Below are 17,940 nucleotides of genomic sequence, written 5' to 3' on the forward strand. Positions count from 1 at the left end.
TAATTTATAAAGAAAAGATGTTTAATTGGCTCGCTGTCCTATAGACTGTATAGGAAGCACAGCAGCTTCTACTTCTAGGGAGACCTCAGGAAACTCACAATCATGTTAGAAGGCGAAGGAGAAGCAGGCACATCTTATATGGCCAGAGCAGGAGGGAGACAGAGGGGAGGTGCCACACACTTCAAAGCAATCAGATGTGACGAAGACTCAGTATCACGGAGAACAGCACCGAGGGGGTGGTGCTAAACCATTTGTGAGGACTCTGCCCCAAAATCCAATCACCTCCCACCAGGCCCCACGTCCCACCAGGGGGCTTACATTTCCACATGAGACTTGGGGAGGACACAGATCCAAACCCTATCAAGAGTGCTTTCGTGCTTTTGATTATATTTTGTAACTATGTTATTTAATTTACATACCATACAATTCACCAATGTAAAGTGTGTAATTCAATGGTCTTAAGCATATTCACAGAGTTGTGTGACCATTGCTACAATCAATTTTAGGACATTTTTATCACTGCAAAAGGAAGGCCTCAATCTTCCCATTCCTCCCATCCCTAAGCAACCACAAGTCTACTTTCTCTATATGGAGATTTGCTTATTCTGGACATTTTAAACAAGTGGAATAGCCAGAGAAGATGAGGGCTAGGTAGTAAATACCGCAGCTGCCCTGTCACCTGGTGAGTACATTCTACATGTTCCTCAGTGGAAGTGAGCCCCCGCTGCGCACTAACCGAACCCAAGTCCCTTGTTTAGAGTCGGAGGAACCCAACTAGGACACTCACAATGGGGAGTTTCTGTTTCACCTTTGTCCCAAATGTGTCTCATGAACCATCCCTTGCAATTCTTTTTCTTGTGATATAGTCTCACTCTGTCACCCAGGCTGGAGTGCAGTGGCGCGATCTCTGTTCACCGCAAACTCTGCCTCCCAGGTTCAAGCGATTCTCCTGCCTCAGCCTCCCGAGTAGATGGGACTACAGGTGCCTGCCACCACACCCGGCTAATTGTTTTGTATTTGTAGTACAGATGGGGTTTCACCGTGTTGGTGCATGAGCCACTGCGCCTGGCCAGGAGGAGGTTTCTAGGGCTCCCAGATGACTCCTTGTCGTCAGAGCTGGTGTTTCCAGGAGGCCCTTGGTCTTGACACGGAGACTGCTGGATGCAGCTGTGCCCGCAGAGCAGGGCCCATTCTACAGTGCCAGTGTCTTGCGACAGTTCCACAGGCAACAGGCAGCTTCTGCTCTTTTCCATCTGCACAATGCAGCCCAACCTCACAGATCCAGGTGCTTGTAGAGTCTGCGACTTTTTTCTTTTTTATTTCTGTTGCCATGTTTTTTCCAGGGCTTCCCTGCCCCGTTCTCAGAGCTCACCGTGGCTGCAGTCACTACACCACTCCCGGGCTTGTAACCCATCACAGCCTGGACTCCTTTGGTCAAAGCCCTCACATTCTCCTAGGAAATAAGAGAAAACATTATCTGAGATGTCAGCAGGCTGTCCTTTAAGGGATATGCACAGTACTGTCAGTGGATCACTTCAAGATAAAAAGGAGTCAGTCACTCAGTAAATTCCTCCCTCCCTCCCTTTCACTGGTCCTCTTTCTCCCACCAGCATTCTGTCTTCATTTCATCTCTTCTCCCTCCTTATTCCCTCATCAACTTTGTTTAGTCTCATACTTTCAAATGCCATCTACAACTAGACTCAATACCAGCTGTTTTCTGGAAATTTGTCTTAATATAAAAACTAAACCTGCTTCAACCACATTAGAAATGGACTCTAAACAAGTTTTAAGTTTACTTAGTTAAAAAAAAATTAGTACACTATGATTTGCAAGTTACTTATAATAGTAAAATATTACTCTAGAGGCTACGGTTGAGACATATGAATTATATTGAAATTATGACAAGTTTTCAGCCTTCTTGTACACAGCCTTTAGAAACCTATAAACATTTAAAATTTCAAATGAAATGTTCTGTATGACAGCTGTAGGCCCAAGGAGAAACTTGTCATCTTTTTGCATATTGGTAAATTTTCTTCCAAATACTGGTACATACCAACTAGGAAATAATTCAAACTAGGAGCTACAAACATCTAAGTTTTGCCCCAGCTTTGCAATTTAAAGCAAGTGCCCTTGGGTAACTCAGTCTCTCCAGCGCCAGTGTCCTCAGGGAACAATATTTGCTTGGCCTGCATCACAGGCTCATCGTGTGAGGCAGCAGATAAAGCATGGGATGAATACAAAAACATTCTCTGGGTACAGCTGATCACCCCCTCCTAACCCCTGTCCTGTTTTCGCTATAGTAGTCACTTAAAAACATTTTTAAACTACATTGGGTACAACTATATGATTTACCTCTTTTGCATGTAGATTTGACCTTTAAAATACTGCCTACAAATTGTAGCTGTGACATAAGCAACTAAAGTTATCAATATTTTAAAGTGCAGAAGACATTTTTGAAATCTGTTTCTTTAGCACTTTCTATCACCAAGTGTGTTGGCTCAGAGAAAAGACAACTGACTAAATGGGTGCAAATATTTGTAAATCAATCTGATAAGGGACTGGTATCCAGAATATATAAAGAACTCTTACAACTTCATAACAGACATTTCTCTACAGAAAATATACATGTGCCAATGAGCACAGAAAAAGATGCTCAGCACCACCAGTCATTAGGGAAATACCAAATCAAAACTACAATGCAATACGCTTCCCAGGTATTAGGATGGCTACAATAGAAAAAGACTGGAAATAATAGACGTTGACAAGGATGAGGAGAAAATGAGAAACCTCACACATCACGGGTGTAACGTAAAACAGCACAGCCACTTTCGGAGAGTCTGGCAATACCTCCAATGTTAAACACGCAATTACAGTCTGACCCAGCAAGCCCACGCCTAGGTATATACTCAGGAAAAATGAAATCCACGTCTCCACAAAAACTTGTGCACAAGTGTTCATTACACCATTATCCACAGTAGCCAAAAAGTGGAAACAACCCAAATGTCCATCAGATGATACACAGACACAACGTGGCGCAGCTATACACTACAACGCCATTCGGTAATAAAAAGGAATGGAACACTGACGCATGCACAACATGGATGGATCTCTAAGACACCATGCTAAGTGGAAGAAGCCTGTCGCAAAGAGCACACCGTATGATTCCAGTCACATGAAACGTCTAGAACGGGTGAATCTATACATAAAGATTGATTATTGGTTGGCAGGGGCTGGGGGGAAAAGGGGAACAGGGAGTAACTGCTAATAAATAAGGTTTCTTTTGGGGGTTATTAAACCCTTTTTGGGGTTATTAAAATGTGTTTATGGCATGTGATACTCAATAAAGCTGTTATAAAGAGTGTTGGATCAGAAGTTTAAGAAAAGTTTTAAAACTTACTTGATGGAAAAAAGTTTTGTCAACGATATTTTCAATCTGCTTTACTTTTTTATTTCTGCCTGGCTGCATTTTTATTTCATCACCATTCGTTTTGTTCTCTGGGAGTCGCTGGTGTTGATGCTGAAAAGTTACAGGATCTCTTCCAGGAGGAGGATGGCAGTACAGCAGCTTACCCTGCAAAGACAGCATGAATGACGACAGTGCATCCTAAGAGCCATCTGTGGCCTCGGAGGAGACATCCCCACCCAGTCACACTCCGATGGAGCTCTCCGCCTTCTGGTTACGTTAGCTGAGTTGAGCTTTGGTCTACTGCAGCTGAAGAGTCCTTTTTCCAACACATCAATGGTCAAAGTGTTCTAAAGACCTAACTCTTCCCATGGTGCCCCAGACTAGGATGAAATTTCTTTCTTCTTTTCTTGTTTGCATTCCCACTTAAGTATTCTTCAGCATACTGAAATGGTTATACTTACGGCGAATATTTTCCAAAACAAAACTCAAGACACAACTGGGCAGTTACGACTCACGGTAATGTTTGGGTAGACTGTTAGAGTCAGGAGAGTTCACGGTAATGCCAGGTAGATTGTTAGAGTCAGGAGAGTTCGCGGTAATACCCGGTAGACTATTACAGTTAGGAGAGTTCCTTGACTCCTGTAGGTGGGGTTGCTCACTGGGGGCAAGTCTGCCTCTTTCCATGATAAATGATCTGAAGCCTGTGACAATTTTTACCTCATCTTTACATCCTCCATAGTAAGTGGTAAATGAATACATGACTTATCCATACCAATAGTATGAACTGCTTTCCTCCTGAACTGAAGGCAAAGCCCATATGGTTGCCACTATGCTCCAAGAGCTCCACTCTTGATGTGGTCTTGAGAAGGGGAGGAAATAAAGCCAAACCCTCACAACTGGTTATTAACAGGGCCCTGTAATGCTTATTTGTGGAAAGAAACTTGACAACAATTATCGGGGGCTCATTATGTGCCAGGCATTGAGCTTAGTGCTACACACACACACACACACACACACACACACACACACACACACAGAGTTTTCATTTATTTCCCATAATAATCTCATGAGATAGGCCCTGTTCATCTCCATTTTACTATGGGGAAACCCCCAAATAGCATGTTCTCATTTGAAAAGGAGACATAATAATCTCAGACTTGTTATGTATTTTTACTGAGAAGACGCATGTAAAACAGAACTATTTCTAGCAGGGTTAGCTTTGAAAAAATGTTAGCTGTTATTATCGTTACTACACAAATACAGAGATAGGCATATAAACAGCTATACTACGAAGAAGACTGTGACAATAGTTGCAATCATAACAAGCAAAGGGCTGTAGGAGACGAAAAAACCAGATGCATAAATTGGTGATTTTCACTCATAATAGGTGTTCAGAGAGCTCCATCTTTTGTAATCTCTATAATCCATATAATGTTAACTACCCTACATCAAGATCACAACTCCAGTTTCAGTGTATTTCCTTTATGATCAAACAAGTTGCCATTCTCTAAGAACACAGACTGGGGAAAAGACGTGCGTATCGGAGAGCATGAGAGGCGGGGTGCACTTACATTGACATAGTCCTTCAGGATGTAGCGCGCAGATCGAGGCTGGTCTGGCTGGCCATGCGCTGTCATGAATCCCCGCATATCTGTGAAGAGAAAATAATTTTGCAAAATCTTAGATGACAGAATATCACAACAGAGACAACTGAGGTGATGTAGCTTCTATTACTAACTATGCATTCTTACTCCTAGCTTTAAAAAAATTAGGTATCATTGTAGAATATATATTGTTTAGCATTCAAAACACTAGATCATCCAGGAGAATATTTACTTATATCTGATATCTTAACAATCACCTACCACCATGCTATGAAAGACAAATTTGATTTCTCTCTACTCCAGTTATTCCTTCTACCTCTTTATTTTTTTGTTGAGACGGAGTCTCGTTCTGTTGCCCAGGCTGGAGTGCAGTGTCACAATCTTGGCTCACTGCAACCTCCACCTCCCGGGTTCAAGTGATTCTAGTGCCTCAGACTCCTGAGGAGCTGGGATTACAGGCGCACGCCACCACGCCCAGCTAATTTTTGTATTTTTAGTAGAGACGGGGTTTCACCATGTTGGTCAGGCTAGCCTTGATCTCCTGACCTCAGGTGATCTGCCCGCCTCGGCCTCCCAAAGTGCTGGGATTACAGGCGTAAGCCACCACGCCCGGCCTCTTAATTTTAAACATTTATTCATGGAGGCTACCTGTAGGAGAATGCTACACTGTCAATACTACTTGCAAAACAGAAAGCAACAGATGAAGTTTTCTTATTGAATGATGTACCCACATTTTTTCCCCAGTAAGATCCCTTTAATACTAACTCAGTCAGAAGGCAGCAAAACACAGTGTTAAGAACATGGCTTCAGCAGACAGGCTGTGTTCCAAACTCAGCCCCCTCACATACTAGCTGTCGACTGGCTTTTCCAGTTTAGAAGAAAATAGTTAGAATCCTAATTCACACGATATACAAAAATAAATGTAGGCAGATTAAAAATCTAAATGTTAAAAAGTAAATATTACAGGAAGATAGTTTTATCTTTTTGGGATGGAGAAGACCTTCCCAAGTAAAACACCAAACCCAGTCAAACCAAAAAGGAAAAATATAGTCTTTTAAAATTGTCAACTTCTTTGGGGGCCAAAGAAACCATAATTAATGTTGGAAAAAAATGTGTAGCATATATAACAAAGAACTTCTACAAATCATTAAGAGAGAACCATGTATAGGAAAATGTGATTCTCAGAAGAAATATAAATAGTCACATTTGGAAAGATGCTCAACTTCACTAGTAGTTAAAGAAATACAAAGTAAAATGAGAGTAATCTGGCAATATCTTTGAACATTTCCTGTCGAGATTTTCTTTTATATGGACTTGCAGACAGTGAACTTAGCAATTGTACGTGTGGTCATTTGTTTTTACAGACTGGCTTTTTCCTTACTCTGATTTTATCAGGCAGCATTAGATGAAACATCTTAAAAGACTCAGATTATTTTCAGTTTTATCGGAAGCACAATCAAACTGAAAGTTTGGTGGAAGTCCACCTTTCTGCATTTTCCAGGCTAACATCCTCGAGGGAGATCTCACCCAGGCTATTCCACTGACCAGCCACCTCACCTTGGGTCAGCTTGGGCTCTGGGTTCAGATTCTACTTCTTAAAAGCAGGGGCTAGGAGGTGAGGTAATCTTTAAGCTCTTTTCTTGTTCTATGACTCAGTCATTAGAATAGTCTTACACAAGTGTTTAGTATTTATCCTCTTTAGAGTCTCTAAGTTCAAGGTTTGATTTAAGTGTGATTCCTATCAAATCACCTTCCACCTTTCTCTGCCAGTAAATACTCGAATAAGCGAAACTCCTTCCCAGCCAGTGGCAATCCCTTTCAAAGCAAGCCACACACGCACAGAAATGCTTCTCATGCTGCTATTCTTTTTTTTTTTTTTTTTTAGGTAGACACAAGGTTCTCCAGGCCACCTTTAAAGTTTACATTGAAGGCAAGAAATCATAGGTCCTCATGTGGAATTGGGATAAAACATGGAGGTGGGAGAGCTGTGGTCTCATTTTCATGTCAAGTAAGTTTACAAGGGCTGATGGGAGAGGAAGGAGGGTGCTTTGTGCCCCTGTCCTAACCAAGCTCCACTCTGTCCCGTCTCTGAGGGGTCTCCCTTCTGGTGCTCCCCTCCCAACTCTCCTGCCTCGCTGTGGTGCACATATTCATTTTCTTCCACACATCCCCTTTCTTCTTGTTTGGGAGAAGACTCCAGAAACAGCCAACACAGCCTCCGATGAGAACCCCTGTGCCTGCACATGGGTACCATCAAAGCAGCAAACGTCCTGAAAGCTTTTTGCACTGTAGGTTACTTTGTAGGCAAGGCCTGCAGAGACATTAACCCTGGAAGATGACTTGAAAAATGCTAAAGAAATATGATAAATTTATATCTTTGCAGAATAACATTTCTAGTACTATTACTATTCTTATTTCTATTCATTAGCTATACTGTTATTTTTGTTCACGTTTTCTAATGAATCCCAACTTACATCCATAAGCTGTTAACAGCTCTTCTGATGTTGGAGGTCGGTGGGGATCTTCATCTTCTCTAGGCTTTATGATATTAATGCCATAGGTAGCTTCTAAAACATGTCTTGGAATATTCTGGCAAACGTAGCTTGTCAGGGAATCCACTCTCTTGAACTGACTCCCTCCTCCCCAAGGCATACGGAACGTGCCTCTAAGAGCACAGCACTTCATCACTTGTATGACGAACACTCTTTCTCCTCTCCAAAGGACGAGTATAGTTATCGATTAATTTTAAAAGACTCAGTTTTTTTTCCTTTTAAACAAGGCCTTAAGCTCCCACGACTCTTCCATATGAATTCTTTTAAAATAATAATTTAAAATATCTCTGAAACTGACTTTAAAGATGACACATTTTCACCCTGAAAAGTAGATTACGCATTTGTGATTCTAATGTAGAGATAAAGCAAGGGGAGTCTCTGTTTCTAATGTCTACAATTATGCAGGATTACTTTTCCTCCTTTGTCTAATCTCTCATAGTTTGTCTGAATTTTCCTTAAGCCACTAACAATATTCTACTTGTACTAGTTATTCACGTACATACCTCACGTGTCCCCAACAGATTGATGCTTCGTATAGGGCAGTAGCCATCTCTATTTATGCCCTATCCTCCATAGTACCTAACCTAAGGCTACCGGCAATAAATAATTCATGTCTCACTATTAATTTACGGAGAAACTTAAAAGGCCGGGCTCACGCCTGTAATCCCAGCACTTTGGGAGGTCAAGGCAGGCAGATTATTTGAGGTCAAGAGTTTGAGAGCAGCCTAGTCAACAGGGTGAAACCCCATCTCTACTGAACAACAACAAAAAAATTAACTGGGCATGGTGGTGCACACCTGTAATCCCAGCTACTCGGGAAGCTGAGGCAGGAGAATTGCTTGAACCCAGGAGGTGGAGGTTGCAGAGAGCTGAGATTGCACCACTACACTCTAGCCTGGGTGACAGAGTGAGACTCCATCTCAAAAATAAAAAAAGCTATATACTTTTTCATATATATGTATCTATGAATAAGCTGTGGCCTCAAGTGTAGTTACGAAGGAAATTTTACCCTACTTACAAGCCAGCGGATTAGTGTGCCAATTTCATGAAGTCTCCTGTTTTCTGCTAGTATCTACAAAACAGTAACAGACTAACTTGTTAGCTTGTAAGTACAGTCAAATCTCAGACCTTGCACAGTTTTTTTTTCCTTTCGTTTTCTTTTCTCTTCAGGAGTCTCGCTTTGGCGCCCAAGCTCGAGGGCAGTGGCACCATCTCAGCTCACTGCAACCTCCGCCTCCCAGGTTCAAGAGATTCTCGTGCTTCAGCCTCCCAAGTAGCTGGGACTATAGGTGTGCACCACCACGCCCAGCTAATTTTTGTATTTTTAGTAGAGACAGGGTTTTGCCATGTTGGTCAGGCTGGTCTCAAATACCTGGCCTCAAGTGATCGCCCACCACCACCTCCCAAAGTGTTGGGGTTACAGGCATGAACCACCACATCTGGCCCCTGCATAGTTCTTAACAAATCCATCTTTGAGTCCTTTTTTCATGCCGGGTGCTGTCCTAGATGCTTTCTGTAAGTTAATTCATTATGCTGCTGAGAGGTAGCAGAGTTCCTAATTTACTGCTTACCAGCTGTAAGAGCTTAGATAAATTATTTAACTTCTCTGTGCCTCAGTCTCCTCAAGTTTGAGGAAACGGGAATAACAGCAGTATCTGCCTTAAGGGTTGCTTTTTGAGGATTAAAAGATATTTGATTAGGGTTTAGAAAAGCACATAGCAAGTATTCAATATATGTTAGCTATACTGATTAAATATAATCAACCATGAGATAGATGCTTTTCCCCCACTTAGAGAAAAGGGAAGTATTTGGGAAGGTTAAGCAAGTTTTCCAAGGTCACTCAAATGGTTACATGGCATTGTTAAATAGGTCTGCAACTTGGAACCGAGTATCTGAAACCTGGATTCTCCCATTTCTTCAAGGCTACACTGCGGAAATCAGGAAATGAGGTTCCGATTTGGAAGTTCTCATGCTATCTCACAGTCTAAACTTGTGCAGATCACCAGTATTTTAAATTCTTCATCAAATCGGAATCCCTCAAATGCCCACAATAAACCTGAAGCCCTAATATGCACGTAATAACTAGAGTGTTTCCAAAGCAGAAAGGATATTAACGATATAGGTGGAACATGATCTCTCATCTGATCAATTGGGAGGATTCCGCTGCAAGTCATTTCGGCCTTGGTAGACACGAAAGACGGCATCACCAAGCCAGGACAGTCACACAGGCACAGACCAGGCTCCACGTAGAGAGTCTGGAAGACAAGGAAGAGTTTTGAGCTGGGTATACAACAGATGAAAGGAAGAAACAGCTGCACGCGAGTGGTAAGGAACCACAAAAATACCTGAAAGTGCTTCGTGTGACCAGGTGTGGCAGACACAGATACTTTCTTGTTGCCCATGATGGTATTGATTGTTGAACTCTTACCAACATTAGGGTAGCCCACCTAGAAGAGACTCAGAAGTTACCAAATAGTAAAACAGTACATCTATCAAAAGACTCAAAGATATGACATAGATGATGGCAAGACTAGCATTAAGCGTCTGGTTACTTTGAAAATTATTTGAAATCCATGCTCTCTGTATTTGCTGAGACATCTTTTTTCTCCTGTGGTGTGGGTATATTTATTCAGACATGTCTCCAGTGACAAATGGTCAGGCTATGTACATTTTAATTTTATAGGTTTTGCTGTTAACAGCAGATGCTACAGAAAATTTCATACCCTTGTCCCCAGCCTTCCCTCACCGCCCCATCTACAGACAGCGGTTTCCATCGCATCTTCCACACTGGGTGAGGCTGATCGGATGGACATTTGAATAATCACAACACACAATTATCTTTAATTTTCAGTCATTTTTAGTTAAAGCCAAGCAGAATGTCTGGCATGTGGCAGGTGATCAATAAGTGTTTGCAGAATTTCTAGAGTAAGAAATTCAGAAAATGAGGGAGGATGCTCAGTTTTCCATAAATGTGAGAAAACATGTAGAGAACTGAACTTTCTGATATAAATTTTTAGCAACAATATAAAGAATGAAGCTTTAAAGCTCAGAGGCATTATAAGCAACTTTCCCCATGTTCCTAACAAGTTAGTTCTAGTGCTGAATTGGGAATTACACCTAGGTCTGTCTGATACACCTAGGTCTGTCTGATTCCACAGACAGCTCTTTTAACTACACTAAAATAAGATGCTAATCTACTTCAGTCATTTTAAACAGGCATTCTGGGGCAGGGGGTTGGGGCAGGAGAGAAGGGGGCTCAAAACTAATTAGGATTAGCTATACTGAGCATGTACCTGAAAAGCTAGAAGACGTTAAACGTGCCATGATCTCCTTTCCCTCACTGTTATATTCTGGATAGATCTGTATAATAAATACCTTCTCTAACATCTCACATCTCCTTAGCTAAGGATGGGGCCATCTAGAGCCATGCTGTAGCCCCTCGGGGTTTGCCCACTTCCGCAGCCAGCCACTTCTGGAATTAGGGTATATAAAGCTGGGGATGTGATCTACTTTCCCCTATCTACTATGCGGTGTTTATGCAACCAATGCATTTGTTATATTTTCTCCAGCCCCAAGATGCTGGGATTGCTGGGGTTCTCCCTATTAAGCATCTGAACATTTACAGCGTAAGCTGGCAAGGATCACAGGGTGCCCAAAGAACACTGGGCTGAAGTCTGAAGACAACCTTAACATCTCTCTCATTCTGCTCTCTCGGTACTTCACACGGCAGAAAAAGCTGAACTGAAAGGAGACTGGAGAATACATTTAATGTGAATAGGTATGTTACAATATAAGCCTTGAGGAAGTTGATTCCTTTGAGTTGGGCTGTCTATCCTACTGCCTAATCCCGTGATGCCAGTGGGCAACAAGAGGGCAATGGTCCCGATGGGGTCGTGTAGCTACTGAAAAAATGGGCATTAAAGACAATCATGTGGCAACAATGTTATGACATATGTCATCTTACCAGTCCAACCGTAAGTTGCCCATCTTTCACCTTTCTCCCCGTATGTAGTTCCTTAAGGAGCTCTAGTAACTCCTGCTTGGATACGAGATGGCTAAAATTGTGTATCTGCCTCTTCTGTGGGGTTTTCCTGCTCTGAGCCTCAGAATCGGCAGCAGAGCTTTCCTTCCAGTCCTGGCCACAGTCCTCTTCCTCGGGACCATCTTCTTCTGAGCATGTCTGCCAGTCATCTTCCTCCTCCTCTGGACAGTCCTCATACTCACTGTCATCTTCATCAGTTGTGAGATTTTCACTAAGTGAAGGAGAATCCCTGGCTGGGAGATGTTCGGTCTCACTGTGAGAAATTTCAGCCTCGTCAAAACTGGAGTGTTCAAACTCAGCTGTGTTGCTTTGTCTATCATCTTTGTTTGCCTCTTCCTGATAAAATAATAGAAACGCTCAGAAATACATAACTGCAGTTTCTACTCTAGTCAAAATACTTAATGAGTTGATTATGTAAGATGGACAGAGGACGGCTGGGCGTGGTGGCTCACACCTATAATCCCAGCACTTTGGGAGGCTGAGGTGCACAGATAATTTGAGGTCAGGAGTTTGAGACCAGCCTGGCCAACATGGTAAAACCCTGGCTCCACTAAAAATGCAAAAATTAGCCAGGCGTGGTAGTGCACACCTGTAATCCCAGCTACTCGGGAGGCTGAGGCAGGACAACTGCTTGAATCTGAGAGGCAGAGGTTGCAATGAGCCGAGATGGTGCCATTGCACTCCAGCCTGGGCGACAGACAAGGCTCTGTCTCAAAAAAAAAAAAAAAAAGATGAACAGAGGACAAGCAAAGTTCGATGGAGATGGAAAGGTGACTATAGGGAGGAGACAATGAAAGCCTTTCAGTGCCATGACAGACAACCACCGACAGTGGCGCCCTCTTGGAGGGGAGGAGAATTGGACCTTCCCTTCCCTTTTTACTTTATATGTTTCTATACTATTTGAACTCTGTATAAAGAACATGTATTACTTTTGTAATTTAAAACAATTCTTTAGGCCGGGTGCGATGACTCACACCTGTAATCTCAGCACTTGGGTAGCTGAGGTGGGAGGATCGCTCAAGGCCAGGAATTCAAAACCAGTCTGGGCAACACAGCAAGACTGGGTCTCTACAAAAACAAAAGAAAACAAGAACAACAACAACAAAACTCTTCAAAGACAGCAAGGGGAAAAACTTATGTTAAACTGAACTCTTTGGCCGTACATTATTTTGCAATGGGCTGCACGATAAAATGAAGCATGTCTCAGGAACAATAACACATTTAACATACTCTTCTCTGCACAAAGCAGTTCATTTTACATTTGTATTTTTAAAGACGGTGGTTGGCATGTTTTTTTTTTTTTTTTTTTTAGAATTTTTAAATAATTTTATTTATTTTGCCCATTTTGGTAGATTATAGTTTTCCCAGTATTTGTCCATGTGATCTAACTTTGAAATGTCTTAACATCAAATTGTTCACAATATCATTTTACCATTTTAATGTCTACAGAGGTGTTCCTTTTCTTATTCCTTACATTGCTTTCTTGGCGCCTTCTCCCCTTTTTTCTTTTGATTAGTCTCATCAGGGATTTATCAATTTTACTAGTCTTTTAAAAGTACCAAATTTTTGTCCTTTTTGGTGGTCTCTATTATTTATTCATTTTTTATTTCATCAATTACTATTACATTTAGTATTTTCTTCTGTACTTTTTAGGTTAATTTGTTCTTTTCCTGACTTTTTTAAACATGGTTGGCATGTTTAAAAAAATCTGCTATTCTCTCAGAATTGCTTTTAGAAGTCAAAGCACCGTGGAGCACACACAGATCCCCGTGTGTGAAATGCGGCAGCAAAACTCAACTCCACATTATTTAGTGATGAAAGATTCCCTTTGGAAAGCGAAAGGTAAAAATCATTTACTACTCATGGGTGTGTTAATTCTTCTGAATCCCTTGTGACAACAAAGCAGAAATAAGGGTGAATCTGTTGGGACTTGAAAGTAATGGAAATCTTGTATCATTTCCAAGTAATTTGGTTAGAATAATTAACAGTCACAGAAGGGGACACAATGAACTCAGCCAAACGTGTATCCTAAATCTCAAGAAAGCAGAAAGAAAACAAAATGTCAAGAAAAACAGGTATGATTTCACTATCAAGCCTGGCAACTCAAAAAGAAACCGGGCTTATGAGAGAAATACAGAACCAGAAGCAATTTCTATGGTAAATGAGCAGGGAATGTAAAGAAGTCAGTGTCCTCACTGTGGGGCTCTTTTGGGTCATTTTCAAACATGAAAGTAGCATGAAAATGAGAATGTGAACTGAACATGAATGTGCAGTAGAAAAACTACAGTGGGGGGCAGTTCGGCTTCAGGAAAACTACTAAAGACAATCAAAGGACTTTGCCATAATTATGTTAAAAATTAAAAGAAGGAAAAAGTCAATCTTTTGGGGAACACAGTGCAATTCCAAGGTGACCAAAGGAAACCAGAGATACTCAACTCAGAACTGGGCTGTGCCTTTTGAAAAATGTCACATTTTTTCAGAACATTCACATTTTTCATACAACTGAAGTTGAACAACTGTAGAAGATGAACCAAACTTTCAGGCAAGAAAACAGTGAAAACAGTGAATATCAAGCTACTTCTAGCACTTCTGTAATTTGATGCCCAAATTACAGATATTAGTAACGAGTTACAAGTAAGACTTCACAACCTGAGAAATCACGGACAACAGCAGAGAGTCCAGAAAACTTGGGAGAAGTAAATGGCGCCTAAGTCTTAAAAAGGAGGAAAGAATATCTTCCGTAAACTACACACTGTTAAGCCAGACACTGACATTAAAACAATTCCACAAGTGACCTGGTGAGCCCTAAAAATAAGACAGTCATCAACAGGAGGTAGTAAGAGTTCCCTGAAAACTGATTACGCAAAAAATTTCATTTCCCTTTGTTATCTACCACTTGGTTAGTAAATCAAGAAGGCCACAGATGCAGAAACTCATCTCTTCCATTTTTGGTAGGGTTACTGCATCAGGGCAGAGCAATATAATGGTAATTACCTATTTTAAAACTTCAGCAAGACATTGACTTCCAGGAAAGATTGGAAACAACAGAAATAATGGTTTAACAGGGCAAACTATTCTTCTCCCTAACAATGGTAAGTATCTATACTTACTGCCGAGAAGATTAAATGAGTAAAATACATAAAGTGTTTAGAATAGTGGTGTCTGGTAAAGAATATGTTTTTATTAACTTACTAATTTTATGGGTTAGTTTTAATTAATTATAGTAATAATTATTATCGGTATATTCTTGTGAATACATCTATATTCACATAAAAACGCCTGGCACAGAGTGCTGCTAGTAAGTCCACAAAAGGTCACAGAGCTGTATCCCTTGTCCTAGCCTGTTCAACGATGTTATCAATGACATGAAAATTCACAGCTAGAAGGCGAGGAAATGCTAACTGTACACTCTAAAATGAACTCTATCTTGGTACTAAGCCATTAACATATTTAAAAGGAACAGTACTCTCCTAAGTTGAAGTAAAACAGAACAAATATCTTTCTCTCCATGTAAAGACGGGATGAGGTTTGCTTAGTAAGTCTTTTTTTATTTTTTTGATATTTGAGGGATTCGGTTGCTCACAGGTTCAATGAGCCAAGAGCAAACAGCTTCTGAAAGGAGATGAACTAACAGAAACTGAATTAATGTGAATATCCTGATCACAAGAAATATGAATGCTCTGTATACGCCCTAGGCAAACACCACCTGGAATAATGTATTCAATTAGGTGTGGCCAGTTTTGCCTGCGGTCCTGACGCAAGAAGACAGGCACCCAGGATGGGCGTCCTGGAGCTGGTGTCTGTAAGAGCTGAAAATGCACAGCTGCAGGAGAGAACCGAAGGGACAAAGAGTCCTCAGATCAAAGGGTAGGGTGGCTGACTTCGTTCCACTGAATGGAAGAACTTTCTACATTTAGAGGTAAAAAGAAATGAGTTACCTGGTCTCGAGCATCCTGTCGCTTAAAGTAGTCAAGGAGAAATATGCAACTGTTTGATATGGAGGTGGAGGAAGAGACTCCTTCACACAGTTAGAGGTGAGAGTTTATACAATGAGCTCACGGAGGGGAGGGTGCTGTATTCATAACCCAGCTCAACACACACTCTACAGTCAATAGATGCCTGATAAACAGAGAGAGGAGAAAAGCACAGGGAAAAAGACAGTACTTCTTACGTCTCTCCATCTCTACGATCCTAATTACTAATTTCTTTTCACAGTTGGTATCACGATGATGATTTTTTTTTTTTTTTGAGACAGAGTTTCGCTCTTGTTGCCCAGGCTGGAGTGTAATGGCGCGATCTCGGTTCACTACAACCTCCGCCTCCCGGGTTCAAGCAATTCTCCTGCCTCAGCCTCCCGAGTAGCTGGGGTTACAGGCACCCGCCACCATGCCCGGCTAATGTTGTATTTTTAGTAGAGATGGGGTTTCTCCACGTCGGTAAGGCTGGTTTCAAACTCCCAACCTCAGGTGATCCACACCCCTCGGCTTCCCAAAGTGCTGGGATTACAGGAGTGAGCCATGGCGCCTGGCCCTCTTATAGATATTATTTTATTCAAAAGTAAAAATAAAGCCCAAACTACTTTTGCAAAATTCGGGCTAACAGATAATGTGGTATATCTTAATTTAGGGTTAGTTTCTCTGTTTTCAGAACAAAGTCGAAAGAGATTCTAATCAAGTCCTGAGAACTGACTACATCCTTCAGTTATACCCTTGTGTTCTGACTTCTCTTAAAAGCAGTTACAGGGTTATTGTGGAACTTCCTATACAACTTCCTGTCTACAACCTTTAAAAAAAATTATACAATTATACAAAAATAATACAGCTAATACCAGTGTGTAACAACACTGGCGATGTCAGACTGTCTCACAACCAGAGAGAAAGGAACTTTGTGATTCACTTTCTGTAGGTCATCCGAATCCAGCACACAGGGGAAAAACCCTAATTCCCACAAATTTCCAGTAAGAGTAAACAAAACACAAATGAAGCACATTATGAGAAATCAAAATCCTCCTCTTTGAAACCCAACCTGTAAAAGTCCCTCAGGTTACCTCAGAGTCACCATTCAGGTGAATGGCTCCGGCCAAAGCTGACCAGAAAATAACCTTCACATCTTCTTTTTCAAAGTACATGGCCCAGGCACTCCGCTGCTCAGCAGTCAGCAAGTCTGCCTTGTTGATCAGAATCACATTCTCCTTACTGGCATCGATTTCTTTCACATAACATTCCTAAGCAAGACAAAGAGATTTAGAAAGACCTCTTCCAAACAACTAAAAAATGAGGCTAATCATATTGAAGATCCCAGCACAAGTTTTTACTGCCCCCAGTTTTAAATCATTTCCTAATTTAAACAGTCTTAATCACGACACATTATACTAATCCTTTCAGTAAGCTTTGAAAAGAAGGTCCACCATTAATATTTTTGTTATGCACCAGCAGATTTAAAAATAATCTGGGCCAGGCATGGGGGCTCATGCCTGTAATTCCAGCACTTTGGGAGGCGGAGGAGGGAGGATTGCTTGAGCCCAGGAGTTCGAGACCAGCCTGGGCAACATGGCAAGATCCTGTGTCTACAAAAAATTAGATATATAAGATAGTAATAAATAAATAAATAAATAATATGTATTACAGTTCTCAAAAACAAATATGAATACCTCACATATTATAAAATATTTTGTTAACTAACCCAAAGCTACATTACATCATTTCATGGGATTCTCACACGTTAGTTATTAGCCCCTGTGGTGTTTCATAAACTTAGTTCACTTGTAAAATACCACAGGGAGTCATAACTAAAGTGTGAGGAGAGAGAACTTTACAGGATGAATTAAAAAGTGAAGTGACGGCCGGGCGCGGTGGCTCAAGCCTGTAATCCCAGCACTTTGGGAGGCTGAGACGGGCGGATCACGAGGTCAGGAGATCGAGACCATCCTGGCTAACCTGGTGAAACCCCGTCTCTACTAAAAAATACAAAAAACTAGCCGGGCGAGGCGGCGGGCGCCTGTAGTCCCAGCTACTCGGGAGGCTGAGGCAGGAGAATGGCGTGAACCCGGGAGGCGGAGCTTGCAGTGAGCTGAGATCCGGCCACTGCACTCCAGCCTGGGCGACAGAGTGAGACTCCGTCTCAAAAAAAAAAAAAAAAAAAAAAAAAAAGTGAAGTGACTGGCAATATGCTAAAATAAATAAAATACTATTTCCACTGGTGTTTCCTGAAAAATGGGAAACCAGCAAATGCCTTAAGTGGCTTCTAAACTAAAAGCTAGAAAGCTCATTTAACTGCCTTCCTGCAGATGGAAATCATTGTTTGAGAAAACATCTGTCTCAACAGTGGCATCATGCA

The 17,940-nt window shown here is 41.4% G+C and overlaps 1 protein-coding gene across 2 annotated transcripts in view; it reads right to left on the reverse strand.

Moving 5' to 3' along the window:
* Positions 1-17,940, reverse strand: part of LSG1 (large 60S subunit nuclear export GTPase 1) — a 29,947-nt gene continuing 12,007 nt past the window's right edge. Inside the window, exons 7-14 of one of the 2 annotated variants that reach the window (XM_025377030.1) lie at positions 16,652-16,828; positions 11,527-11,940; positions 9,908-10,009; positions 9,678-9,817; positions 7,485-7,612; positions 4,978-5,057; positions 3,398-3,571; positions 1-1,453 (exon numbers count right to left, since the gene is read on the reverse strand). In XM_025377030.1, coding sequence (XP_025232815.1) covers positions 1,274-1,453; positions 3,398-3,571; positions 4,978-5,057; positions 7,485-7,612; positions 9,678-9,817; positions 9,908-10,009; positions 11,527-11,940; positions 16,652-16,828 — 1,395 coding nt within the window. In that variant the 3' untranslated portion in view covers positions 1-1,273. Of the gene's footprint in view, positions 1,454-3,397; positions 3,572-4,977; positions 5,058-7,484; positions 7,613-9,673; positions 9,818-9,907; positions 10,010-11,526; positions 11,941-16,651; positions 16,829-17,940 lie in introns of both variants that reach the window. The other variant, XM_025377029.1, reaches the window with a different exon arrangement.

The sequence above is a fragment of the Theropithecus gelada genome, chromosome 2 (genome assembly GCF_003255815.1).
Source record: "Theropithecus gelada isolate Dixy chromosome 2, Tgel_1.0, whole genome shotgun sequence".
Taxonomy (NCBI): Eukaryota; Metazoa; Chordata; class Mammalia; order Primates; family Cercopithecidae; genus Theropithecus; species Theropithecus gelada.